We start from the raw sequence: 21,745 nt of genomic DNA, 5'->3' as shown, positions 1-21,745 counted from the left end.
AATGTAATAATGTTGATTTGTGATGAGTTGATGCTTTACTTTTGACTTTTAAAACAAATAAATACTTTATTATATATTGACTGAATTCATGTTTATGAATCCTTGGCTTAGGGTGAGATGCCACCACATACTGGAGGGTGGAATAAAAATTGTGTAAATAGCGACTCTGCTGGGGATCGAACCCAGAATCTCTGGTTCCGTAGACCAGCGCCTTATCCATTGGGCCACAGAGTCTTATATTTTTATAGTGTAATTTATACATTAATATCTCGTAAACGTTCATTCATTGGGCAAAGGAGTGCTGTGTTTTTTTATGATTTAATTTTAAAATTAATATCTAAAATTTTGCAGAAATAATAAAAGGGCCCTACCGGATTTGAACCGGTGACCTCTTGATCTGCAGTCAAATGCTCTACCACGAGCTAAGGACCCTTAAATACTAAATTAGATATCTTTCCTATTCTAAAACATGTATTACTTGTACAAAAAATAATTCTAATCAAGAGAAAATGCTATACAGAAATTGAGAACACATGAACAATAGAGTTATCAAAACGGATTTATCTTTGTTCTACAAATAGAATGGGGTACGGTATAAGTTTTATAACTTGCCAAATTGGCATATTATGGCGGGATGAGCTTGGTGGCTAACCTAGTGTCTGTATATTAGTGTCGGCAATAGATGGCATGTTGAAGATGACAATCGATGTTTTCGTTCTTGAAAGGGGATTTTTTTTCAACCATGTAAATGTCCATTTTAATCTTACTTCAAAAGGAAATTTTTTTCCAACGAAAAATTGACGGAAAATCTGTCGATTTTCTTTTATGACGAAAACTTGATTGAAAAGCTGTCGAAAGAACCATTTTTAAAACAAAAAAAAAATAAAAATAGTCGTGAACCAAAATTGCAAAGTTTAAAAGTCGTGGATCAATCGTAATAGTGTCACTATACTCGTGGGACTAAAAATGCAAAAAATTCTAAGTATTATTTTCTTTTAGGTTCTTGCATTTAGAAGTACAACATTTGCTTTCATGTCTGTAGTAAGTATAACATTATGTTCTTTTTGTGGTTTTACCCTTTCGATCTGGGAAACTAGTTTTTGCTTTCATGTCAAAGACACAACCTGATAAAATTAGTGTACTGTTCATTTTTCTCCAAATTTTTTGTATGTCATATATTGATATGTAGTATTTCTTAACATATTATATTATTATACTCAAAATTTTATTTTGAATGTGCTAATATCTCAAGTAGAAAATAAAACGTGTATTATAAATTTTTTTCCTGAGGTGGACAGACTTGCAAATGAAGAATCAAATATGTATTATATTCAATGAATCAAAAGTGAAATTTTGGGTTTTCAATTATAGAATTAAATGTTGATATTTTTATCACCGGTTTATTATTTGGCATTTTTTAAAAGTAGAGTTAATTACATTTTTTATCATAGATTTATAGGCGTCATTCCACTTTTAGTCCTTTCTTTTCAAAACATCTCATTTTGGTTCTAGTAATATTGTGGCATAACCATTTTTTGGTTCTTTATCAACAAAATTGTTAAAATTTTCATAAATGCAAGGGAATTTTGGTCTTCAAATATGGATTTTTTTTTTCAAAAATAAAAATAAAAATAAAAATATAACGGATCAACTTACTTTGTAAAAAAAAAAGATCAAAATCCCCTTATATTTAATGGCATTTTAACGATTTTGTTGGAGGATAACAAAAAATGGTCATACCACAATAATACTAGGACCAAATATTGATGTTTTAATAAAAATGGACTAAAAGTGGAATACCACCTATAAATCTAGGACAAAAAATGGAATTAACTCTTAAAAGTATGTTGTTTTGTTGAGAGAGAACATTTTTTTCTAAAATATTTTTTTGGTTTCCTCAAAAAAAAAATTTCAAGAAAATACCAAAAAACCCGAAATTACATTGAATCAAATGACATATTCAATATAATGCTTATATTTTTTTGAGTACTATTGACTCTGTTAGAATGTAATATCTGTCATACATACTTTCTCAATCTATTAAAGCACAAAGAGTCAATACCACATACTTTGAGTACTATTGACTCTGTTACAATGTAGTATCTGTCATACATACTTTCTCAACCTATTGAAGTACAAAGAGTCAGTACCACATACTGAAATTCAAACCTGAGACCTCTCATTTGAGAAGCCACAACAACCATTACATCAAAAAAATAGTTTAAAAGCAATCATTATTACATCAAACAATGTCAATTTTTACGGCCGAGCGAAGTCTCCTTGGCCTTGGGAGGCAGATCCTCAACCAGCTCGGCAGCCCTACTTTGCGATTTACGTACCTTATCTATCAACTGATCCACCTGATCTACCTGATCTGCCAATCGACGTACCTGATCTCCCAATTAATATATATATTAATTCCAAAACTAACTTTGCATTAATTTTATGAAACCCCACATGTCCTTTAGACTAATATCACTAGAGATTATAAATTTAAGATATCCACAACTTTATTAGAAAAATTTATCTGATTAATTAAACTTATTATATCAATACACGGAAGTGTTGAAAGAGGCAATCACTCAATCAGTGACCTTTTTATCACCATTATTCATCTTATTTTACACTCATTTTTACCTATGCAGCCATTCATTCTTGCTGGCTTGTGTCCCTGCAGAAGTACTGTAACTATCTAGAAATCGCAGCTGAATTTATCAGTCCAAACTGCGAAAACCAAACTAGAGATCGAGATTACATTGATCAAGTTGCTAGCGTCGTGCTCGGGCAGCTATCCACAGTGCAAGCCAAGATGTCTCTATAATCCCTTGATATCCTGAAGGAGTCGTAGACTTTACCATCACTACTCTTCTTGTACTCAAACAACAGGTTTGAATGATCGAACGCTGTTAATTTCACGAAACCATAGTCATAGTCTTTGAAAAGACTCCACGAAGTCGATATGTTGGCAAAATTTGCTAGGCCTGCACCTCCTCCCCCAGCGACAACATGTATAGTCCCATTCAAGGTGCCTTTGTAGAAGCGTTGCTCTTTATTCGTACAAATGTTCTGCAACAAAGAAAAAGGGGACATAGATGTTAATAAATTGATGCCAAACAACATTTAATTAAACACCCACCTGAATATGTTTATAAATGAAGAGAAAGATGCAGGATAAGTGCTAAATTGGAAAGTTGATGATGTTTGGTAGAATATTATCATCAAATCTTCTCGGGTTACCTGGTAAATGGGACAAGTCCTTTCATAATTATGGACGTGACCATACATGGCGATATCAACTTTATACTTCTGCCAAAGCTTTTGAAGGCTTTCCCTTCCCATAGGCTCACCAAATGATCCTTCAACAGCGTAGAAATCACCAGAAGAGTAACCAAGTACACGATGGGCAAGGAAAATGAGCCATGGTTGTTTCTGTCGGTCCACAGATGCAAGACAGTGCTCAATGAACTTGTATTGCTCCGTGCCCTCTCTCCAATCATGTTCAGTATCAGCAATGCAAAATCGGAACATGCCATAGTCGGTAGAGTACCTGCAATTACACAAAAAGAATATATCAAACCATATACAAGTAACTTGAAATGTATGAATGCTGTAAAGTGGAAAAAAAAATAGATTTGTAATACACGAAACCGTTTCCTAGGCCTTAGTCTGAACCATTAATATACAGTCGGGGAAAAAATGAAGTCACAGTTAAATATAAGTAGCATTTGGCAGTCATACCAGAACTTTTCCCTGTTTTCTGCAGGAACATAAAACATATTTTGAGCCAAGACACCACATTCACCCCCTGAATCCATGTTGCCATAGAACGAACCTGTATCAGGCCAATCACGCTCATGATTGCCACTGCAAAACACAAATGACTAGTTATAACTAAAGGCAGGAAGGTAGAATGTGCTCAAACAAGTTCTGCAATGGACTTGCATTTACCTCGCAATCATGTAAGGTACACGTGAAGCAATTGGCTCTATCTGTGATGTAAATTGATCCCACTGCGAGATATATCCATTGGCATAACAGATATCTCCAATGTGAAAGACTATATCAATGTTTTTTAGATCATCTATCAGCTGCTTGGTGGTATTAAGGGAACCAGGTTGAAAGTCGTTATATTCACTGGAGCCATCAGCTTCATCCTGCGGGTTGACAAGTGGAAGCACATTATTGTATCATCTATGCAATTATGTAGACATATGACCTTCACAAGTCTAAAACAAAAACCTCAAACCTAGTAAAACTCTTGATATTAGCCCCGTTCTAGTAAAAGCTTATGACATGGATTATGATTAGTCTATAATTCCATAACTCAGATTTTTGGCTTAACAGAAGTAACAAAAGTGTGAAATCCATAATGTATTATCTTTGCCAAATATGTTTAAAGTATATTCTATCTATAATCCCAATAATCATATAAAGAAATCTGTACCATATACTACCAATGTATACATAGTTAAACGCATATAATTTAGTTATTTGGATGTGATTTTACCAAGCACTGCTATAAGGTAGACAAGGGCAGAACTCCAAGTGAATCACAAATTTGAAATGAACATAGACACATCTTTTTCTAGTTCTGTTATGTAAAGTCCAAACCTTTCCCATGTCGCCAAAAATGATTACACGTTGTACAGAGTTTTGACCAGGGTAAGGAGAAGATTTGAATTGGTAACTCTGACTCCATATATATGTGCCATTTAACAACTTATGCCCCAACTTGTAGGTATACCTGTAAAATAACGAAATGGAACACGAGCTAAATATCTGTACTAAAAAGTGAACACAAAATATTACAATACTAAATTTGACTTGTATAGGGAAAAAGTGAAAATATTGGATTGTTCTGTTATTAATTCTTTTCCTGTAATGAATAAAACAGAGAAAACAACTACTGTTTTACTTTGAGATTAAACTATTAAAGGGAAGATTTCTGAAGCATCATCACCAATTTTTATTTTTTTTTTTAAATGCTTCCTATTATGCAATCCTTCTACAGAAATGGAAGAAACAATAAAACCTACAATGAGTTGGGCCACAACTCCTTGAGGAAACCTGTATGAATGAATCCAGGATCACGCCATCCAACTGTTCTTGCAGGTGCACCTACACATTTGAATTCACAAAAATTGGGTAAGTATTATAAGTGTGTTATAAAAGTATTATAGCATTCATGAAGCTCTACTCCACACTTGCAAACATTAACACAACTTACCACACATGCTACTTCGGTCAAAAGTCAGGGTCCCTGCTGGAGAGCGGCTCTGTTTTCCTCCTTGTGGACCCCACTTCACAAATGGCTCCGCTTCATTGATCCCATATCCACTAGTCCAAGTCACAGTCATCTAGTAACAAATTTTTAATGATTTCAATCTTTCAACTTATTATGTTATTACATGGACATAGGCAACAGATGATGGTACAGAAAAATCAGTTTCATTGTAAATATACTTACTTCATCCCATGTCTTCCCCTGGGCTAATCTTGGGTATAATGGTGCATTAGGATTTTCAAAGGAAACTGTGTTTGACACTGCCACAAGCTTTGGCTGTTGATCAAGGCACCAAAATTATAGTATAAGAATGAGTGTATGGGGAAGAATTATGAGTAACAAGTAACCAGTCAAAACTAAAATTCTTAATATACTACCACAGAATCAGGTTACCACACATACTTTTGATAATCCACCAGAAAACAGGGCAAAAGAGAAGTCTGATCTTTGGTTTATCAATTGAAGCTTCAATGATCCTTTTCCCGTTTCTTTGTACTTGGAGTTGGAGTAATTTGCAAATTGATACTGCATAAAAATTTTAAAAGGTGTTTAGTCTTTTTAGTAGAGGTAATTAGATAAAAGGAAGAAGTTTGGGCTGGATGTAAGAGCCAAAATCTCCCACATTGACAATTAGAGTGTCATAAATTCAATTCCAATAATAAACCTCTCGGTAATATGAGGTAAGGTTGTGCACATTTCCCTCAGCTAGACCTTGCATGATGCAAAGCATTTAAAGACACAAAAGCTTCAAATAAGTTGAGCACTATTTTATTGGAAAAGAAAAGCACAAACCTTAATAGGTGCTGTACACAACAAAGGTGGACTTGCCATTCGATTTTCAGCAAGGCAGGTTGATGCACTGAGGATATTTCATAGAAGTGCATAACATTAGCTCACAGTGAACAATCTTTATAAAAACTAAAAAGCGCATATAAATTATATATTGCTGTTTGTAAAATGTACAGCAATTCATTACGTTCCCGTTACCTGAAATTTCCAGGAGAAAATACTCCAATCCAGTCATCACCTGATGGATTTGGCATGCCATACTCCACAGTCACCCATTCATTGTTTTCACCCTGGATATAAATGACATTGGTAAATCAAGAATGAAATCTTCACTATCATTTTTCAACACCAGAAAACATTTCCCGAGAAAAAATTCTAGACCACGGACTAATACAATTTGTACTGAATAGGTGCCAATTAGACACTCATCATAGTCATTTCATATGTATCTTAGTAGAAAGAATTAAAGCAGTGCATGGAAGTTGAAGCATACATTAGACCCGAGCAGAGAAGGAGTAACTTTAATAAATGCTTGAGCTTCCAAAGCAACCACTGCATCATGAACTGCAATCCTTGCCAGTGGCTGCACCCCGTGAGATGTTACTCCTTGAAGGCAAAACAGAGCCAATAAAATCGGCAGCAAGACCATGAAAACTCTAAGTGAATCCATCCTTTGATCTGATATCAATTGGAACAACAAGGACCAATGAGATGGAAAACATCCCACAAAAAACTCCAGTTCAGATAATTTCCTAATATGCTTATATGCATAAAGGGCAAAATATCCTGTAAGTCAGCCCAATACTATTATTAAACTTATAACTGTGAATATCATTCAATAACTTTAATATTCAAATTAGGATTCCACACAACAACCAAATGAAAATGTCAGCATCAGAAGAAACTTCCCTCCAATAAAGTATGAGTAGAGAGACAGTAGAATTTGCAGGTGAAATAAGGAAAATATTACAATATACTACACTGTATTAGGGGCATACAAATCATTACACTGCTGAAGACTATGAAAACTGACAGAGGACACATAATCACATTACAGTATTGATTTTTCATTTTCAGCATTGGGTGTTTCATGTATGAAGTAGCTCAAATTCAAAACTTCATTTTGGGATTGAAGAAAAAGCAGAATCCAATCTGGGTTAGCATTCAATAGCAAATCAATTGAAATTCAGCAACTGACTTCAAAAATCAAAGAATCTCGATTCCGATTGCCTTCATTGAGAGTTTGGAGTAGCTGAAAATCCCAAAAGTTTAATTCTTTGACCCACCCAGAGGAATTGAAGAACAAGTAGACTACATTCCGAATTAGCAAATCAATAACGAAAACTAACATAAATCCAGCAAATGGGTAACAAAGCCATTTCAGAGCAAAAGAGACGACTGACCTTCCTTCAGTCAGACAATAGACTATGTAAACTTTGGAAGGAAATAAGGAAAAATGGTGAAATTAAGCTGCTTTCAGCGAGTCGCGTGGCATGTGGGTGTGAAATCAAAAGTCAATGGACTCCATAATTATCTACTAAGATGGCATGGACTGTGGATGCCGCAATTCTACTTCATAATTAAGTTCACACTCTCACGATCTGGAAAGGAAAGTTCAAAACCTTTCTTCTTTAAAAAAAGGAAAATAGCATTTTCCTATTATTGACTACTCCGTATTTGACTGTAAAATATCCTTAAAATATACTGAACATATTTATAATTTATAATTACGATAAATAAATTGGAAATAGTAATTTATTTATGTATTAGCCCACCCAATCATCCTCAAAAGTGAAATCTCTCATATTTAGAGCTTCCATTCCCCTCCCAATAAGATTGTGGAGGATTTCTATATTAGCTAATTTCATAATCTCTCTAACCACACTTCATAATATTAATTATTATATTTAATTTAATTGATTAGTTAATATTTATTTTCCTTATTTTTAATGATATTCTTGGCTACATTGTTTTTTTTTTTTAAATGATACTGTAAGAAATCAGGTAATAAAATTATTAAATTTTATTTTATGTTAATATTTTAAATTTATCAAATTTTGTCTAGTGATTTATGTTAAGTATTCAGTAGCAGAATTGATCAATAAATGGATAGTTACTAAATCAGAACTTCAATAAGCAAATGCCTATGTCATAGAAGGGGGGCATAAAGTTAACTGCAGCTTTTAGTTTCCTCTTGTCACAAGAAAGGTTCTTTGCGGATTAGAAATATAGTTTTTTCCATTTTTGGTCCTATGACTTTAGTGCTTTCGTCAATTTAGGTACACGACTTTTATTCATGACATAAGTAGTGCTTGACTTTGATTTTCTTTTTCCACTTTTAGTCCTTTACTTTGATTTGTTTTTCACTTTTAGTCCTTTTGGCCATCCAAGCGACAACTTTTAATTGGAATCGACAAACTATTGTGCCATTAAGGATAAAAGTGTCTTTTGATAAAGCCCTAAATATATTTATAAATAAAATCAGAGAAAAAAAAAAAGGAAAAAGAAACGTTATTTGCTTGTTTTGCTTTGCTTTTTAAGCGACAACTTTTAATCAGAATCAACAAATTGTTGTGCCATTAAAGGTAAAATTGTCTATTCATAAATCCCTAAATACATTAAACGTTATTTACCCGTAATGGCACAACAGTTTGTTGATTTCGATTAAAAGTTTTCGCTCAGATGACCGAAAGGACTAAAAGTGGAAAAAAAAATCAAAGTCAATGACTAAAATTGACAAAAAAATTAAAATCAAGCACTACTTATGTCAGAAATGAAAGTCGTGTACCTAAATTGACGGAGACACTAAAGTCATAGGACCAAAAGTGGAAAAAACTCTTAGAAATATGAGATTTTTAGTTTACAAAGCATAGGATCAAAAGTGGAAAAAACTCTTAGAAATATTAGATTTTTAGTTTACAAAGCAAGCAAAAGTCCATTCCGGGTTTTCTTATGCATTCATGGCTTCAGCCTAGCAAGCCTTTACAGCCCAAATTGGGAACAACAAAAGGGCCCTACCGGGTTCGAACCGGTGACCTCTTGATCTGCAGTCAAATGCTCTACCACTGAGCTAAGGACCCTTGAATGTTAAATTTGGACATTTATTCTTTCTTAAACCTAAGTATGACTTGTACAAAACGTAATCTTAATTGTGTTTACCCTGTAAATCAAGAGAGATTGTTGAATTGTTCTATATAAGCTTAGAACACATAAACAATAAAGTCATCAAAAATGGGTTTATTAATCCTTGTTCTACAAATAGAATGAGGCAGACTTTAAGTTTTATAATTTATCAAATTGGTGAATTCTAGTGGGATGGACTCGATCCAACCTAGTGTTTGTATAGTAGTGTATATATATTTAGTTATTTATTTATATTTAAAAAGTGTATTAGTAATTAGTATATTGTATAAATAATTTTTTATTGGTTTGAGGATTATACATTATGTATTTGATTATTTATAATGTTTTTTTTTTTTTTTTGTATTTTATTAGTTATTGTTGTGTTTAACAAATTCCAAATGCATTAATGTATGTTTAAACTATTCAAATTATTTAGTAAGCATTTATTAAATTCAAAATTTTAGAAATTTGGGAGGCCTTAGGCGGGACTGAACAAACCTTGTTAATGTAAGATAAGAAATTAAAGAAGCCGAACGGAGTTAGGACTATTTAGGCGAAAAAGTTAATACGTAGTAATAATTTAGGGTAAGATTGAAAAATCATTTTAAAATATTTAAATAGATATAATATAAACCATTTATTTGAATAAATAATTACTACCAACATTTTTTTCTTCCTGTTATGGCCTCTTATTAAGATGGTAGATTTCAAATGGCTTATTTTGACATAAAGTCTTTTGACCAACATACGGAATATCTATCATGTTTCCAAATTTTATTGTTTGGTCAAATATGATTCTAGGAAGCTCAAAATCTTGATGAACATATTTTGTTTATTTTCTAAAGAAAGTTCAATTTCTAGAAAAAAAAAAAAAAGAGTTCCACATTTAGTCCTAGTATATATGTATATATCTTTTACTATTTGTTGTTGTTGTTATTGTTATTATTATTATTATTATTATTATTATTTTGGTGAGACTTAGTATTTGATTATTTTAAAAATAAAAGGGGAATTAATTAGATAACTTTTCTTTGAAGAACATATACATATACGGAAATGCTACCGTGCCTATCAACACCATGTTTCTTGTACAAAATCAAAATCAAAATAAAAAAAAGTGTGAAGACAATGTTGACTTTGTACCCGACACAAAGTTAAAAGTTATCACCTTTCACTTTGCAATAGTATCAGGCATAAGAGTCATAAGTGCCAAAACGACACTTCAAAATTTTCCTATAAATATATATACATGAGTGACAAGAAAACCCCACTGCGTAGAGTTGGTGGCATTTGAAGCCTTCTTTGAAGAATTATGCTGCTACTCGGGTGATCCTCCCTCCATCTTTTGCCAGACTGCAAACCACAACAAAACATTGTTTAATGAGATGATCTGAGCATAATTGGCAGGTGGTTTTACTATGTGGTACAGACATCCAATCAAAGAACCAAATGTGACCATATCAAACAAGTAAATTAGCAGAGCATGTTACAATAAGCGGGTGAGAGGGGGCGTACTTATCAATACTTGAGTTCTTCGCAAAACAGTTCCAACCGCAGCAGAACGAGCAGCGAAAGTGACAAATTTTCCAGCTTGGACACTTAAAGTAGGAGCACGGACAGGTTATTGACTTGCAGAAGCAGCAGCAGTTTAAGGAGGGCCATCCACTGCAGCACCATTTACACTTTGGCTGTTTACAGAAGCAACGTAGACACTCACAAGAGAAAGATAGCCCGCTGAACCACTTGCAGCAACAACTTCGACCTCTTAACCATGCACCTGAGCTAATAATGCACTGGCTTGGACTTGAACAGAAACAAGAGTCACGGGTAAAACCAGCACAACAGCATTTACACCCTGTTGGTTCAGACTTCTTTGTCCTGAATTGCATAGAGTTCTCTTTTCTTATCCATACAAAATGATGTTTGAGGAAATTAATGGAAATCGCATTAACCCACTATTTGTGTGTGTATAATTTCCCCTCTAAATGTGTGTATCTACATGCACAACAATTTACATATAGTATTAACCCTGTATATGATGGAATAATTGGAATAAACTACTCATGATAAATTTAAGAGACAACAGTCCACACACATCAAGAAGAGCAAGGAACGTCACTCACATTTGAAGATCAACAGACTTGTTAGAAGGCCTGGTTCCAACAAGATGACTAGAAGCATTTGCACCTGTTCTTAATGGCACCGCATGTTGGTTGGCCCCATTTTTAATTGGTCCTACTGAAATACTTGTGATTCTTGGAGTGTTTCCTGCTCCTTCCCTATTAGCTGGGGTCTCTTCGTTATATTCTGCTCCTTTTGGAGCCAAGGGCATCTGCCTATATCTCACAAGGTCTTCGTGTGTATCAAGTTCCCCTGACTTGTAGGAATCTCCATCCGTCATTGGAATTACATCAGTGGAAAAGCTATGGGGTCCAATATCAATGCTATGGGGTCCAATATCAATACTGAATAATGATCCATTGGAAGTATTACTCCAAGCTGTTGACTTGCTCATGGAAATTGAGGAGGGGTTTTCATTGGTCTCAAAATCTCCTGGCATTTCCATGATTTGAATGGTAGGTGACTCATTTTGCAGCTCAGATTCATGAGTGACATCTGAAGTCTTAGAGGCACAGGCATCAGAACGAAAAGACGCATTCAGGACTCCTTCCAATTTGGAATGGGTTCCATTAGTACCTTTATTGTGACTCCAAGTTTCAAATGAAAAGGAGTCTCTTGTAGGGGGATCACTCGTTGAGGAAATTCTATTGAAATTAAAATCTCCTGGTTTTTCCATGACTTGAATGGGAGGAGACCAGTTTTGAACCGTAGATTCACCAGTAACATCTGAAACCTTGGGGGCAGAACTCGTAGATGCATTCAAAACTTTTCCATTCATATCATTACTGTCATTCCCAGCAGCTTCATAAAATGAAAAAGAGATCGCTGTTGCTTTTGGATACAATTGGGAGCAGTCATGTGAAGAACTTCCCGACAATGAGGATGAAAGGGGAGGTTTCGAAGATTGAAGCGCACTTCCATGGCCCATTACTGCTTAATAAACACAGAAAGGAGCTACTGCAACACAAAATTGCTCATCACATCTTCAAATCTAAAATATTAACTCATAAAGGGATAAGCAAGTTGTTCAAATTCAGTGCTTAACTCTATTTGTTCACACCTATTCACAAAGAACTCTCAACTATCTTCAACCTTTTTACCTCATTCTTTTCCATTGATTATTGGCTTATTCCTATTGAATTTAATCATAATAAAACATTCATATTTATGAGCAAGGAATCACCAATGGCATTTTATAGGCTTTTTCTATTAACAATAACCAGAAAATTCAAATTAAAACCTATAACAAATACAAATTAGGGGAAAATTTTTTAACTTACTTTATCAAAAGAAAGCCATTTGGATTGAACCATTCTCTACCCACAAAAGATGCTGCTTATTGTCGATCGATCTTGCCGGAAGCGACTCCGGCAACAATCTTCTCCCTCACACAACGGTCACAACCTATAGAAACGAAAACCCCACCGAAAAAAAATCTTTAAAATTTCCAAAAATAAATAAGGAAATTAGGTAAAATAGGAAATTTACTGCAAATCGCAATGAACACACCCAAAAAAACCCTGAAATGTTCAAAAACAGAACAGGGAAGGAAATGTTTTAAATTAAAAGATAAAAAATACCTTAGAATTAGCATACTATATTTTCCTTAATTCCCTATATCAAGGCACATTGTAAAACTGGATAAAGTTCAGGTTTACATAAGCATGATATTCTGGGCGTGTGGGAATTAAGAAAAGGCATGAAATTGATGAAGGATTAGAGAGGGGATAAAGGATTTAGGGTTTTTGGAAAAATAAATTAACAAAATGAGAATGCGGGAAGCAGATTGGAAGGTAGAGCGGCTGTTACGGGGTGCGGTCTCGTTCTGAACTTGGGATTCTAAAAATAACGAACTTGAATTAACAAAAAAAAAAAAAAAAATAACGAACTTGAGCTGTTTTTGACGCCATGACGTAAATCACAAGTCACGCGCTTAGCACGTGCATAAGAAATAGTAGACGAAAGCCAATGCCCAAAAATTTGTTTTAAAAAAAAAATCTGAAAACTCAATCAGCTATTGCTAGTTTTGGTCCTCGCACTTATTGCATTTAGTTCTCAAATATTATTTTTGTCAGATTTAATGTATAAATATGTTTTGTTGTCACATTGTCATATCAATTGAGTTTTTGAAAATCACTTATCTTAAAATATAATTTTTTTTTCATTTGAAAATCCTATAATGACATGATCCAAACCGAAAACTCAAGTTATTAGAAGCATGCATGCTAGTAAAATTGAAACTTTAATTTTAATTTATAAAAGGCTAATGATAGATTGATAGTAAACTATGAAACTTGCATGGATTCATTTATTACGTGTTACCACTCTAATACCAAATTATTAGAGAGTACCATTATTTCATCACATACACTTCACTTATTTGAGATTGTTCATGACATTTTTAAAAAAACTTTCAACAAAATTAAAAGATAAGCCACCCTCCTCTAGTGCCTTCCTACTTTTTTCTTGAACTTCTTTAGCCTTTGTCCTTACAGAATTAGGGGTAGAGTAGTGATCCATAAGACTTATGATTCCAATTTCTATCTCTTTTGCATTCACAATTTCAGGCAATATTGGACTATTAATCTTCGGATCTCTTGAATCTACTCTGTAATCCATCTTAATGTCCACAGCGGTTCCTATCTCTCTCACCAATTGGAACGCATTTGCTTGTTGATCTACAGACATTGGCCAAGTTGCAATCGGAACTCCAAACCAAATACTCTCCAAAGTTGAATTCCATCCACAATGAGAAACGAAACCCCCCACAGCGGGGTGAGCTAGAACTGCACTTTGTGGTGCCCATCCTATAATTTTTCCGATGCTTTTAGTTCTTTCCAAGAATCCTTTTGGCATGACCTCCTCCGGATTGCTATACTCGGTGGGTAGTACAGAACCTGGACAGGGTGGCTTCCTCAAGGCCCATAAGAACCTTTGGCCGCTACTTTCAAGTGCATAAGCTATCTCTTTCACTTGAGGCTCGGGAAAAGTACCACCGCTTCCAAAGCAAAGAAATACAACTGATGAAACTGGTTGGTCATCCAACCATTCCAAGATTTGCTTCTCCTCCGATTCTCGAGTATTACTCTTCTTCTGATGAGGGGGGTTTAAGTTTAATATGGGCCCCACCGGGTAGACAGGTGGAAACCTCTTGTGATTGGACAGAGATTCAATTGCATGCCGCTCTAGGTCAAAGAAAGTGTTGACGATGACGCCTTTGGCCTCTCGGATTCGTGTGCTCAAGTCAAAGAATGGAAGGTTGGGCAGTAATTTGACCGGAAAGGGGTTGAAATATGTAGGGATATTGAGATCAGGGTCGGAATCCTTAAAGGCGGAGGCATCTATACCATGGTCATCTTTGAGGCTCTGGAAATGGAGGTGAAGGCCGAGCAAAGCAGCACCAGAAGCGTAGAACACGTAAGTGGGAACCCCAAACTCCTCACCCACATCCATTATCAAATCGGTACAGAAAACGTCCACAACAAATCCCGCTAGCCGCCTAGCCGAAGAAGACTTGTGGAATTCATTAAGGCAGTAGTCTCTGACTCTAGTCTTCTGAGAATCGAGGAAGGCATGGAAGAATGAAACCCGGTCGGTGTGGCCCTTCAAAGCATCCAGGTTCTCAGGCAGTAGTATGAGCTTCAATCTAGGGTTCATATCCTGCTTCTCATCGGCAATCAAAGAATCGATGTAAGAATTAATCTTGGCATCGGGAGAGAGAGGCATTTTCATGATCAAGACAGTGATGGAGAGCTGTGGTAGTCTTTGCAGGAGGAGCTTCGCGGTTCCCACTGCAGGAACAAGGTGACCCATTGCTGGGGCTGGAACGAAAACCAGTTCAATATTAGCATCTTCCATTGGAGATGAGATGAGATGAGAGAATTCAAAATTATATTTGAATTGAGATGGAGAGAATTGAAGAAGGTATGTATATAGCTATTGCGTATATAAGTATGTAGACCTACCATGAAACTCTGATCTTCATTCTGCAACTTATTTATACGTAAAATTGCATTGCCGTACCTATGCTGTATGTGTGAAACGTATGCGTATTAATATATTCATCGCTATTTTTCATTTATTATTACACAATGCGCCGATCATGTGTGTAATAATATATTGATCTATTATTTGTTTTAGCTTTTGGATCTGTGCAAACTGCAAACCCAGAATATAATGGTGTTTCTGGAAAGTTTTACTGTGCATCATGGTTCATGTAGTATTGTCGTGGACTATAAAGTAAAACTAAACCACATTGTATCATTTTAATTACATATATACTACTATCGTTTGACAATATTATTTTATTTTTTAGTTTCATTTTTCACACACACTGGTTTTATTATATCAATACTAAAGTATTATTTTAATTATAGTACAATTTTCATTTAACAATATATGTTATTATTGAATGAGTTCGATCTATTTTTTGGTTTCATTTTTCATACATACTAGTTTCATTATAGCAACACTAAAGTATCATTTTAATTCTACTACAATTTCATTTGACATTATACGTTAGTACATGAGCTATATTTTTTGTTTCATTTTCTACACACACTAGTTTAATTTTAACAACACTAAAATATCATTTTAACTTTATTACAAGCGTTAATTCCAGCAATGGTCCTCCAACTATGTTGATTTTTCAAAATTAGTCCCCGACTTTTAATTTGGACAATTTAGATCCCTTGACATTCAAATTCTTTCCAATGTTGGTCCTTTCGTCAAATTTTGGTTAAGTTGAGGTCAAATGAAGGGGTAAAATTGTCTGTTCACCTATATAGTGTATTATTACTTGTATTTCTCTTGTCCTATATATATATATATATATATATATATATATATATATGAATATAATCTCAGTCGAAGAGACTTCGACTGAGATTATATGGCTTCGATTGAGACTTTGACTGAGATTATATTCATATATACAGCGTATAGGATAGGAGAAATACGAGTAATAATAAACTAAACATGTGAACGGATAATTTTACACCTTCATTTGAGCTCAACTTAACCAAATTTTGACGAAAGGACCAACATTGGAAAGAATTTGAAAGTCAATGGACCTAAATTGTCCAAATTAATAGTCGGGGACTAATTTTGAAAAATCAATATAGTCGGAGGGTCATTGCTGAAATTAACTCTTATTACAATTTCATTTGACAATCGCATTATACCATGGTCCACATAGCGATGTGTGAACCATAGCCCAGTGAATAACAACTAGGTGTTTCTTGCTTTCAAGCCAAAATTTAGTAGTTAGTGGATGAATTAGCAGTAGTTAACGATTGTATAAGTAATTTTGACGAACTCATTATATTAGTGATACTTATGACAAAATGCATGCGTAATACTTATGACAAATAATGTAATACTTTTAATGAAAAATGAAATACTTTTAAATCAAAATATAAAAATCAAAATGATCAAATAGATCCATTTACTACTCATAAGTGCTCAATTAACCATGCATTGGTTTAAAATAAGAGCTAATTTGATACATAAACTTCCTAAATTTCTCATAATTACCATTTTTCCAGGTTCCATCATGTTGTCAATCCATATTAAGCTGACATGAAAATTTAATTAAAAAAGGTTATTGTTGGAATGGAATCTATTAAGGCTATGAATTAAAACCAAGCAAATGCATAACCCTATTAGTATGTTATTCATCTTCGACTTCTTTCTTCAGCCGCTTCGTCTTCTCAAAATCGTATATATCAGTTTCACTCAGCTTCTTGGTTTAATTTGAAATGTCTTCATCTTTGGCTTCATCAAGCGCGCGAAACAACTTGGAGTATGAGACTGAGATGTACTGTCATTGTGGATTGAAAGCCTCAATATGCACAACTCGCAATTCTGGGAAGAAATTTTTTGGTTGTATGTCAAAGATGGAAGGTGTGATGAATATGTATATTATTTTTACATTAGTGTAATTTTTGGAATGACCCATTTAGTAAATGTGTTTGAAATCTTTTCATGAGGAGTACGAGTGTGGTTCCTTTTTGTTTGGAAAGACCAATTTCATCTACTAGAGAACAAAATAATAATGATGCATTTGGAATGGAAGTTGTTTTTGTAATGGAAGGTTTTGTTTTAGTCACCTAAAGTATAATTGGAGTGATGCCACATCACCGAAAAGTGAAAAAATTCGCTTTTCAAGATTTTTCGATGGATTGAAGTAAAATATTATTTTGTTGGATGTCATGTCAAAAAAATTATTTTGCCAACCACGTTAGCTTAACCGGACGTCAGGTCATCAAAACTGGATTGCCGGATGGAACCTAAAAAAAAATTATAAGTTCAAGAATTTTAGGAAGTTTATGTATCAAATTATTAAAATGAATTATCATGTGAACACAAATTTCACTCATAGATTTACTTTACACAATCTTATGCAATTTGAGTTTTAATTTATTGTTTATTTAGTTTTCATCTTATTAATGTACATTTAAATTTATTTATTAGAATAAAAATTGGTAGGTATTTACCCATGGTGGTGCAGATGTGACTTTAAATGCTCACTCATTTCAAACGTGGTGGTAGGGATGAGTTTTGAATTATAAGGAGTAACCTTGACTTATGCTCTAAGTACGTAATGTCATATTAAGATATGAATATTATGAGATAAATTTATAAATAAAAAAAATAAATACAATCTCAACGTAACGATGAAATTATGTACCAACCCTCCAATCATTATTGAAGTTGAGCAAATCTTACGAAATTCGAAGAAATTGGAAAGCAATTAAAAGCCAATTGCTGATTGTAAAAAACATTTTCGCCTCTAACTATTTCAGTTGTTTTAATTTGCACCATTCCTGGACATCATCGAACCTACGTACCTTTCGAATTCAGATTTGTATTTTTCTCCAAATGAAGTTTCTCTCTAACTTCGGCCCAAATTCTTGATTTCAAGCTTCAACGTAAAACTGATACTTATAGATCATAATTCTTTATCTTAGATTAAGCAGCCTATGAACAGGCATGGTTAAGCCATCAAACATATAAATATGTGTTAGACAACCAAACGCATTAAAAATTAACATTCAATATATTTGGTAATTTGAATAGACTTGGATACTTCGTACTTGGGTTAGTTGTTGTATTGTTCTAATGGATTTAGATGTGCAATCCCAAAACCATTCCCTTTATTTAAATTTTCTAGGGTGCAAATTACAATGGTTGACACATAAACATAGAATTGAATCTTTTGCAAAATCAAGAAACACATGATAATTATATTATAATACCACTCACGGTACACAAATAACTCCTAGTTAGTACTTAGTAGTTAGAAGCAAGACATGATCCAAACCGTTACTAAACTCACGTTATTAGAAGCATGCATGCTAGTAAGATTGAAACTGTAATTTTATAAAAGGCTAATGATATAGTAATTAAATTATGAAACTTGCATGGATTCATTTATTACGTGTTACCACTCTAATACTAAATTATTAGAGAGTACCATTATTTCGTCTCATTCTTCACTTATTTGAGATTGTTCATGACATTTTCAAAAAAACTTTCAATAAAATTAAAGGATGAGCCACCCTCCTCTAGTGCCTTCCTACTTTTTTCTTGAACTTCTTTAGCCTTTGTCCTTACAGAAGTGGGAGTAGAGTACTGATTCATAAGACTTGTGATTCCAATTTCTATCTCTTTTGCACTCACAATTTCAGGAACTATTGGACTATTAATCTTCGGATTTCTTGAATCTACTCTATAATCCATCTTAATGTCCACAGCGGTTCCTATCTCTCTCACCAATTGAAACGCATTTGCTTGTTGATCTACCGACATTGGCCAAGTTGCAATCGGAACTCCAAACCAAACACTCTCCAAAGTTGAATTCCATCCACAATGAGATACGAAACCCCCAACAGCAGGGTGAGCTAGAACTGCACTTTGTGGTGCCCACCCTATAATTTTTCCGATGCTTTTAGTTCTTTCCAAGAATCCTTTTGGCAGGACTTCCTCCGGATTGCTATACTCGGTGGGGAGTACTGAACCTGGATAGGGTGGCTTCCTCAAGGCCCATAAGAACCGCTGGCCGCTACGTTCAAGTGCATATGCTATCTCTTTCACTTGAGGCTCAGGAAAAGTACCTCCGCTTCCAAAGCAAAGGAATACAACTGATGAAGCTGGTTGGTCATCCAACCATTTGAAGATTTGCTTCTCCTCCGATTCTTGATTATTCTTCTTCTTCTTATGAGGGGGGTTTAAGTTTAATATGGGTCCCACAGAGTAGACAGGTGGGAAGCTGTTGTGGTTGGAGAGAGATTCAATGGCATGCGGCTCTAGGTCAAAGAAAGTGTTGACGATGATGCCTTTGACCTCTCGGATTCGTGTGCTCAAGTCAAAGAAGGGAAGGTTGGGGAGTAATTTGACCGGAAAAGGTTTGAAATATGTAGGGATATTGAGATCAGGGTCGGAATCCTTAAAGCCGGAGGCATCTATACCATGGTCATCTGTGAGGCTGCGGAAATGGAGGTGAAGGCCGAGCATAGCAGCACCCAGAGCGTAGAACACGTAAGTGGGAACCCCAAACTCCTCACCCACATCCATTATCAAATCGGTACAGAAAACGTCCACAACAAATCCCGCTAGCCGCCTAGCCGAAGAAGACTTGTGGAATTCATTAACGCAGTAGTCTCTGACTCTAGTCTTCTGAGAATCGAGGAAGGCATGGAAGAATGAAATCCGGTCGGTGTGGCCCTTCAAAGCATCCAAGTCCTCAGGCAGTAGTATGAGCTTCAATCTAGGGTTCATATCCTTCTCATCGGCAATCAAAGAATCGATGTAAGAATTAATCTTGGCATCGGGAGAGAGAGGCATTTTCATGATCAATACAGTGATGCAGAGCTGAGGTCGTCTTTGCAGGAGGAGCTTCGCGGTTCCCACTGCAGAAACAAAGTGACCTATTGAAGGGGCTGGAACGAAAACCAGTTCAATATTAGCATCTTCCATTGGAGATGAGATGAGATGAGAGAATTCAAAATTAGATTTGAATTGAGATGGAGAGAATTGAAGAAGGTATGTATATAGCTATTGAGTATATATGTATGAAACTCTTCATTCGATCTGCAACTTATTTATACGTAAAATTGCATTGCCGTTCCTATGCGCGCTCTATGCGTATTAATATATTCATCGCAAAATAAATGACCACCGCTAATGCGCCGATCATGTGTGTAATAATACTCCGTAATATATTGATCTATTATTTGTTTTTAGCTTTTGGATCGGATCTGTGTAAACCCAGAATATAATGGTGTATTATTACACAATGCATGCGCCGATCGTGTGTTTATTTATGTAGTAATATATTGATCTATTATTTGTTTTAGCTTTTGGATCTGTGCAAACTGCAAACCCAGAATATAATGGTGTTCCTGTGCATCATGAATATTCACGTAGCAACATCGATCATAAAGTAAAATGACTTTGTATCATTTTAATTACATATCAATTTTATTTGACAATATTATATTGTTCTATTTTTTAGTTTTATTTTTCACGCACACTAGTTTCATTATAAAATCACTAAACTGTCATTTTAATTATAGTACAGTTTTATTTAACAATATACGTTATTATTGCATGAGTTCGATCTGTTTTTTAGTTTCATTCGTACACACACTAATTTCATTATACCAACACTAAAATATCATTCTAATTCTACTACAGTTTCATTTGACATTATACGTTATTGCATGAGCTCTGTTTTTTGTTTCATTTTAACAATACTAAAGTATTATTTTAACTTTACTACAATTTCATTTGAGAATCGTATTGGACCATGGTCCATATAGGCTAAGCTAGTGCTCTGTGAATCGTGGTCCACTGAATAACAACTAGGTGTTTCTTGCTTTGAACCCAAAATTTAGCAATTAACAGTTGTATAAGTAGTTTTGACTAGCGAATTATATTAGCAATACTTGTGATAGAATGTGTAATGCTTATGACGAATAATGTGATACTTTTAATGAAAAATATAATACTTTTACATCAAAATATAAAAGGTAAAATGGTCAAATAGGTCCATCTACTACTCATAAGTACTCAATTAACCTATTGGTCTGAAATCAAAACTAATTTGATACATAAACTTCCTAAAATTCTTGCATTTTACTTTTGTCCGGCCGGGTTCCATCATATTGCCAGTCTATATTAACTATTAAGCTGACATGGAAATTTAATTAAAAAAAGGTTGTTGACATGGAATTTTATTTGAATACAACTTACCTCATTACATTGTAGTATCTGTTCATCTATACTTTCTCAACCTGATGAAGAACAAAGAGTCAATTTGCCTCCATTGAGGCTCGATCTCATGATCTCTCATATGGGAGAGTCACTATTAGCTTCATCTTCTCAAACCCATCTTCGACTTCTTTCTTCAACTTCGCTCATCTT

At 34.5% G+C, this 21,745-nt stretch overlaps 4 protein-coding genes and 3 non-coding genes across 10 annotated transcripts; all 7 read right to left on the bottom strand.

Moving 5' to 3' along the window:
* Positions 1-161: 161 nt before the first annotated feature.
* On the bottom strand, positions 162-234 carry TRNAR-ACG. Its single transcript has one exon. It is a non-coding gene; the product is annotated as a tRNA-Arg (tRNA).
* A 127-nt stretch (positions 235-361) lies between these two features.
* TRNAC-GCA lies at positions 362-432 on the bottom strand. The gene has a single exon. It is a non-coding gene; the product is annotated as a tRNA-Cys (tRNA).
* A 2,077-nt stretch (positions 433-2,509) lies between these two features.
* Positions 2,510-7,679, bottom strand: LOC115997491 (probable inactive purple acid phosphatase 1). 2 transcript variants are annotated; one of them, XM_031237058.1, is made up of 13 exons: positions 7,477-7,679; positions 6,567-6,751; positions 6,272-6,363; positions 6,077-6,143; positions 5,687-5,809; positions 5,468-5,560; positions 5,228-5,357; positions 5,037-5,118; positions 4,612-4,744; positions 3,949-4,154; positions 3,739-3,864; positions 3,238-3,547; positions 2,510-3,066 (listed from the first exon to the last, which is right to left on the bottom strand). In XM_031237058.1, exons 2-13 carry the CDS (start codon positions 6,741-6,743, stop codon positions 2,761-2,763), a joined length of 1,845 nt encoding a protein of 614 aa, XP_031092918.1. In that variant the 5' UTR covers positions 6,744-6,751; positions 7,477-7,679; the 3' UTR covers positions 2,510-2,760. The 2 variants fall into 2 exon arrangements, with proteins under 2 accessions (XP_031092918.1, XP_031092926.1); XM_031237066.1 differs by lacking the exon at positions 7,477-7,679 and adding an exon at positions 7,272-7,448.
* A 1,402-nt stretch (positions 7,680-9,081) lies between these two features.
* Positions 9,082-9,153, bottom strand: TRNAC-GCA. The gene has a single exon. It is a non-coding gene; the product is annotated as a tRNA-Cys (tRNA).
* A 1,059-nt stretch (positions 9,154-10,212) lies between these two features.
* LOC115996584 lies at positions 10,213-13,134 on the bottom strand. Of its 3 annotated transcripts, none has more exons than XM_031235878.1 (5): positions 12,898-13,134; positions 12,598-12,721; positions 11,320-12,274; positions 10,712-11,074; positions 10,213-10,549 (listed from the first exon to the last, which is right to left on the bottom strand). In XM_031235878.1, the coding sequence occupies exons 3-5, from the start codon at positions 12,243-12,245 to the stop codon at positions 10,507-10,509; spliced, it is 1,332 nt and encodes a 443-aa protein (XP_031091738.1). In that variant the 5' UTR covers positions 12,246-12,274; positions 12,598-12,721; positions 12,898-13,134; the 3' UTR covers positions 10,213-10,506. The 3 variants fall into 3 exon arrangements, with proteins under 3 accessions (XP_031091738.1, XP_031091747.1, XP_031091756.1); XM_031235887.1 differs by having other exon boundaries at positions 11,320-12,271; XM_031235896.1 differs by lacking the exons at positions 10,213-10,549; positions 10,712-11,074 and adding an exon at positions 11,081-11,191.
* Positions 13,135-13,693: 559 nt separating this feature from the next.
* On the bottom strand, positions 13,694-15,175 carry LOC116017035 (anthocyanidin 3-O-glucosyltransferase 2-like). The gene has a single exon (XM_031257545.1). The coding sequence runs from the start codon at positions 15,173-15,175 to the stop codon at positions 13,694-13,696; it is 1,482 nt and encodes a 493-aa protein (XP_031113405.1).
* Positions 15,176-18,817: 3,642 nt separating this feature from the next.
* On the bottom strand, positions 18,818-20,475 carry LOC116011788 (anthocyanidin 3-O-glucosyltransferase 2-like). Its single transcript, XM_031251234.1, has one exon. It carries the CDS (start codon positions 20,294-20,296, stop codon positions 18,818-18,820), a length of 1,479 nt encoding a protein of 492 aa, XP_031107094.1. The 5' UTR covers positions 20,297-20,475.
* Positions 20,476-21,745: the final 1,270 nt, after the last annotated feature.

This window comes from Ipomoea triloba, chromosome 1, assembly GCF_003576645.1.
Source record: "Ipomoea triloba cultivar NCNSP0323 chromosome 1, ASM357664v1".
In the NCBI taxonomy this organism is placed as follows: Eukaryota; Viridiplantae; Streptophyta; class Magnoliopsida; order Solanales; family Convolvulaceae; genus Ipomoea; species Ipomoea triloba.
This window is presented reverse-complemented; position numbering and strand designations above follow the sequence as displayed.

Excerpts from the sequence above, each read along its gene's own strand:
- LOC115997491 (XM_031237058.1), bottom strand. The coding sequence starts at position 6,743 with ATGGATTCACTTAGAGTTTTCATGGTCTTGCTGCCGATTTTATTGGCT. Across the intron at positions 4,745-5,036 it reads GAGTTGTGGCCCAACTCATT|GTATACCTACAAGTTGGGGC; the intron begins GTAGGTTTTATT and ends GTTATTTTACAG. Across the intron at positions 3,865-3,948 it reads GTACCTTACATGATTGCGAG|TGGCAATCATGAGCGTGATT; the intron begins GTAAATGCAAGT and ends TGTGTTTTGCAG.
- LOC115996584 (XM_031235878.1), bottom strand. The coding sequence starts at position 12,245 with ATGGGCCATGGAAGTGCGCTTCAATCTTCGAAACCTCCCCTTTCATCC. Across the intron at positions 11,075-11,319 it reads AAGTCTGTTGATCTTCAAAT|GACAAAGAAGTCTGAACCAA; the intron begins GTGAGTGACGTT and ends TATGCAATTCAG. Across the intron at positions 10,550-10,711 it reads AAGAACTCAAGTATTGATAA|TCTGGCAAAAGATGGAGGGA; the intron begins GTACGCCCCCTC and ends TGTGGTTTGCAG.
- LOC116017035 (XM_031257545.1), bottom strand. The coding sequence starts at position 15,175 with ATGGAAGATGCTAATATTGAACTGGTTTTCGTTCCAGCCCCAGCAATG.
- LOC116011788 (XM_031251234.1), bottom strand. The coding sequence starts at position 20,296 with ATGGAAGATGCTAATATTGAACTGGTTTTCGTTCCAGCCCCTTCAATA.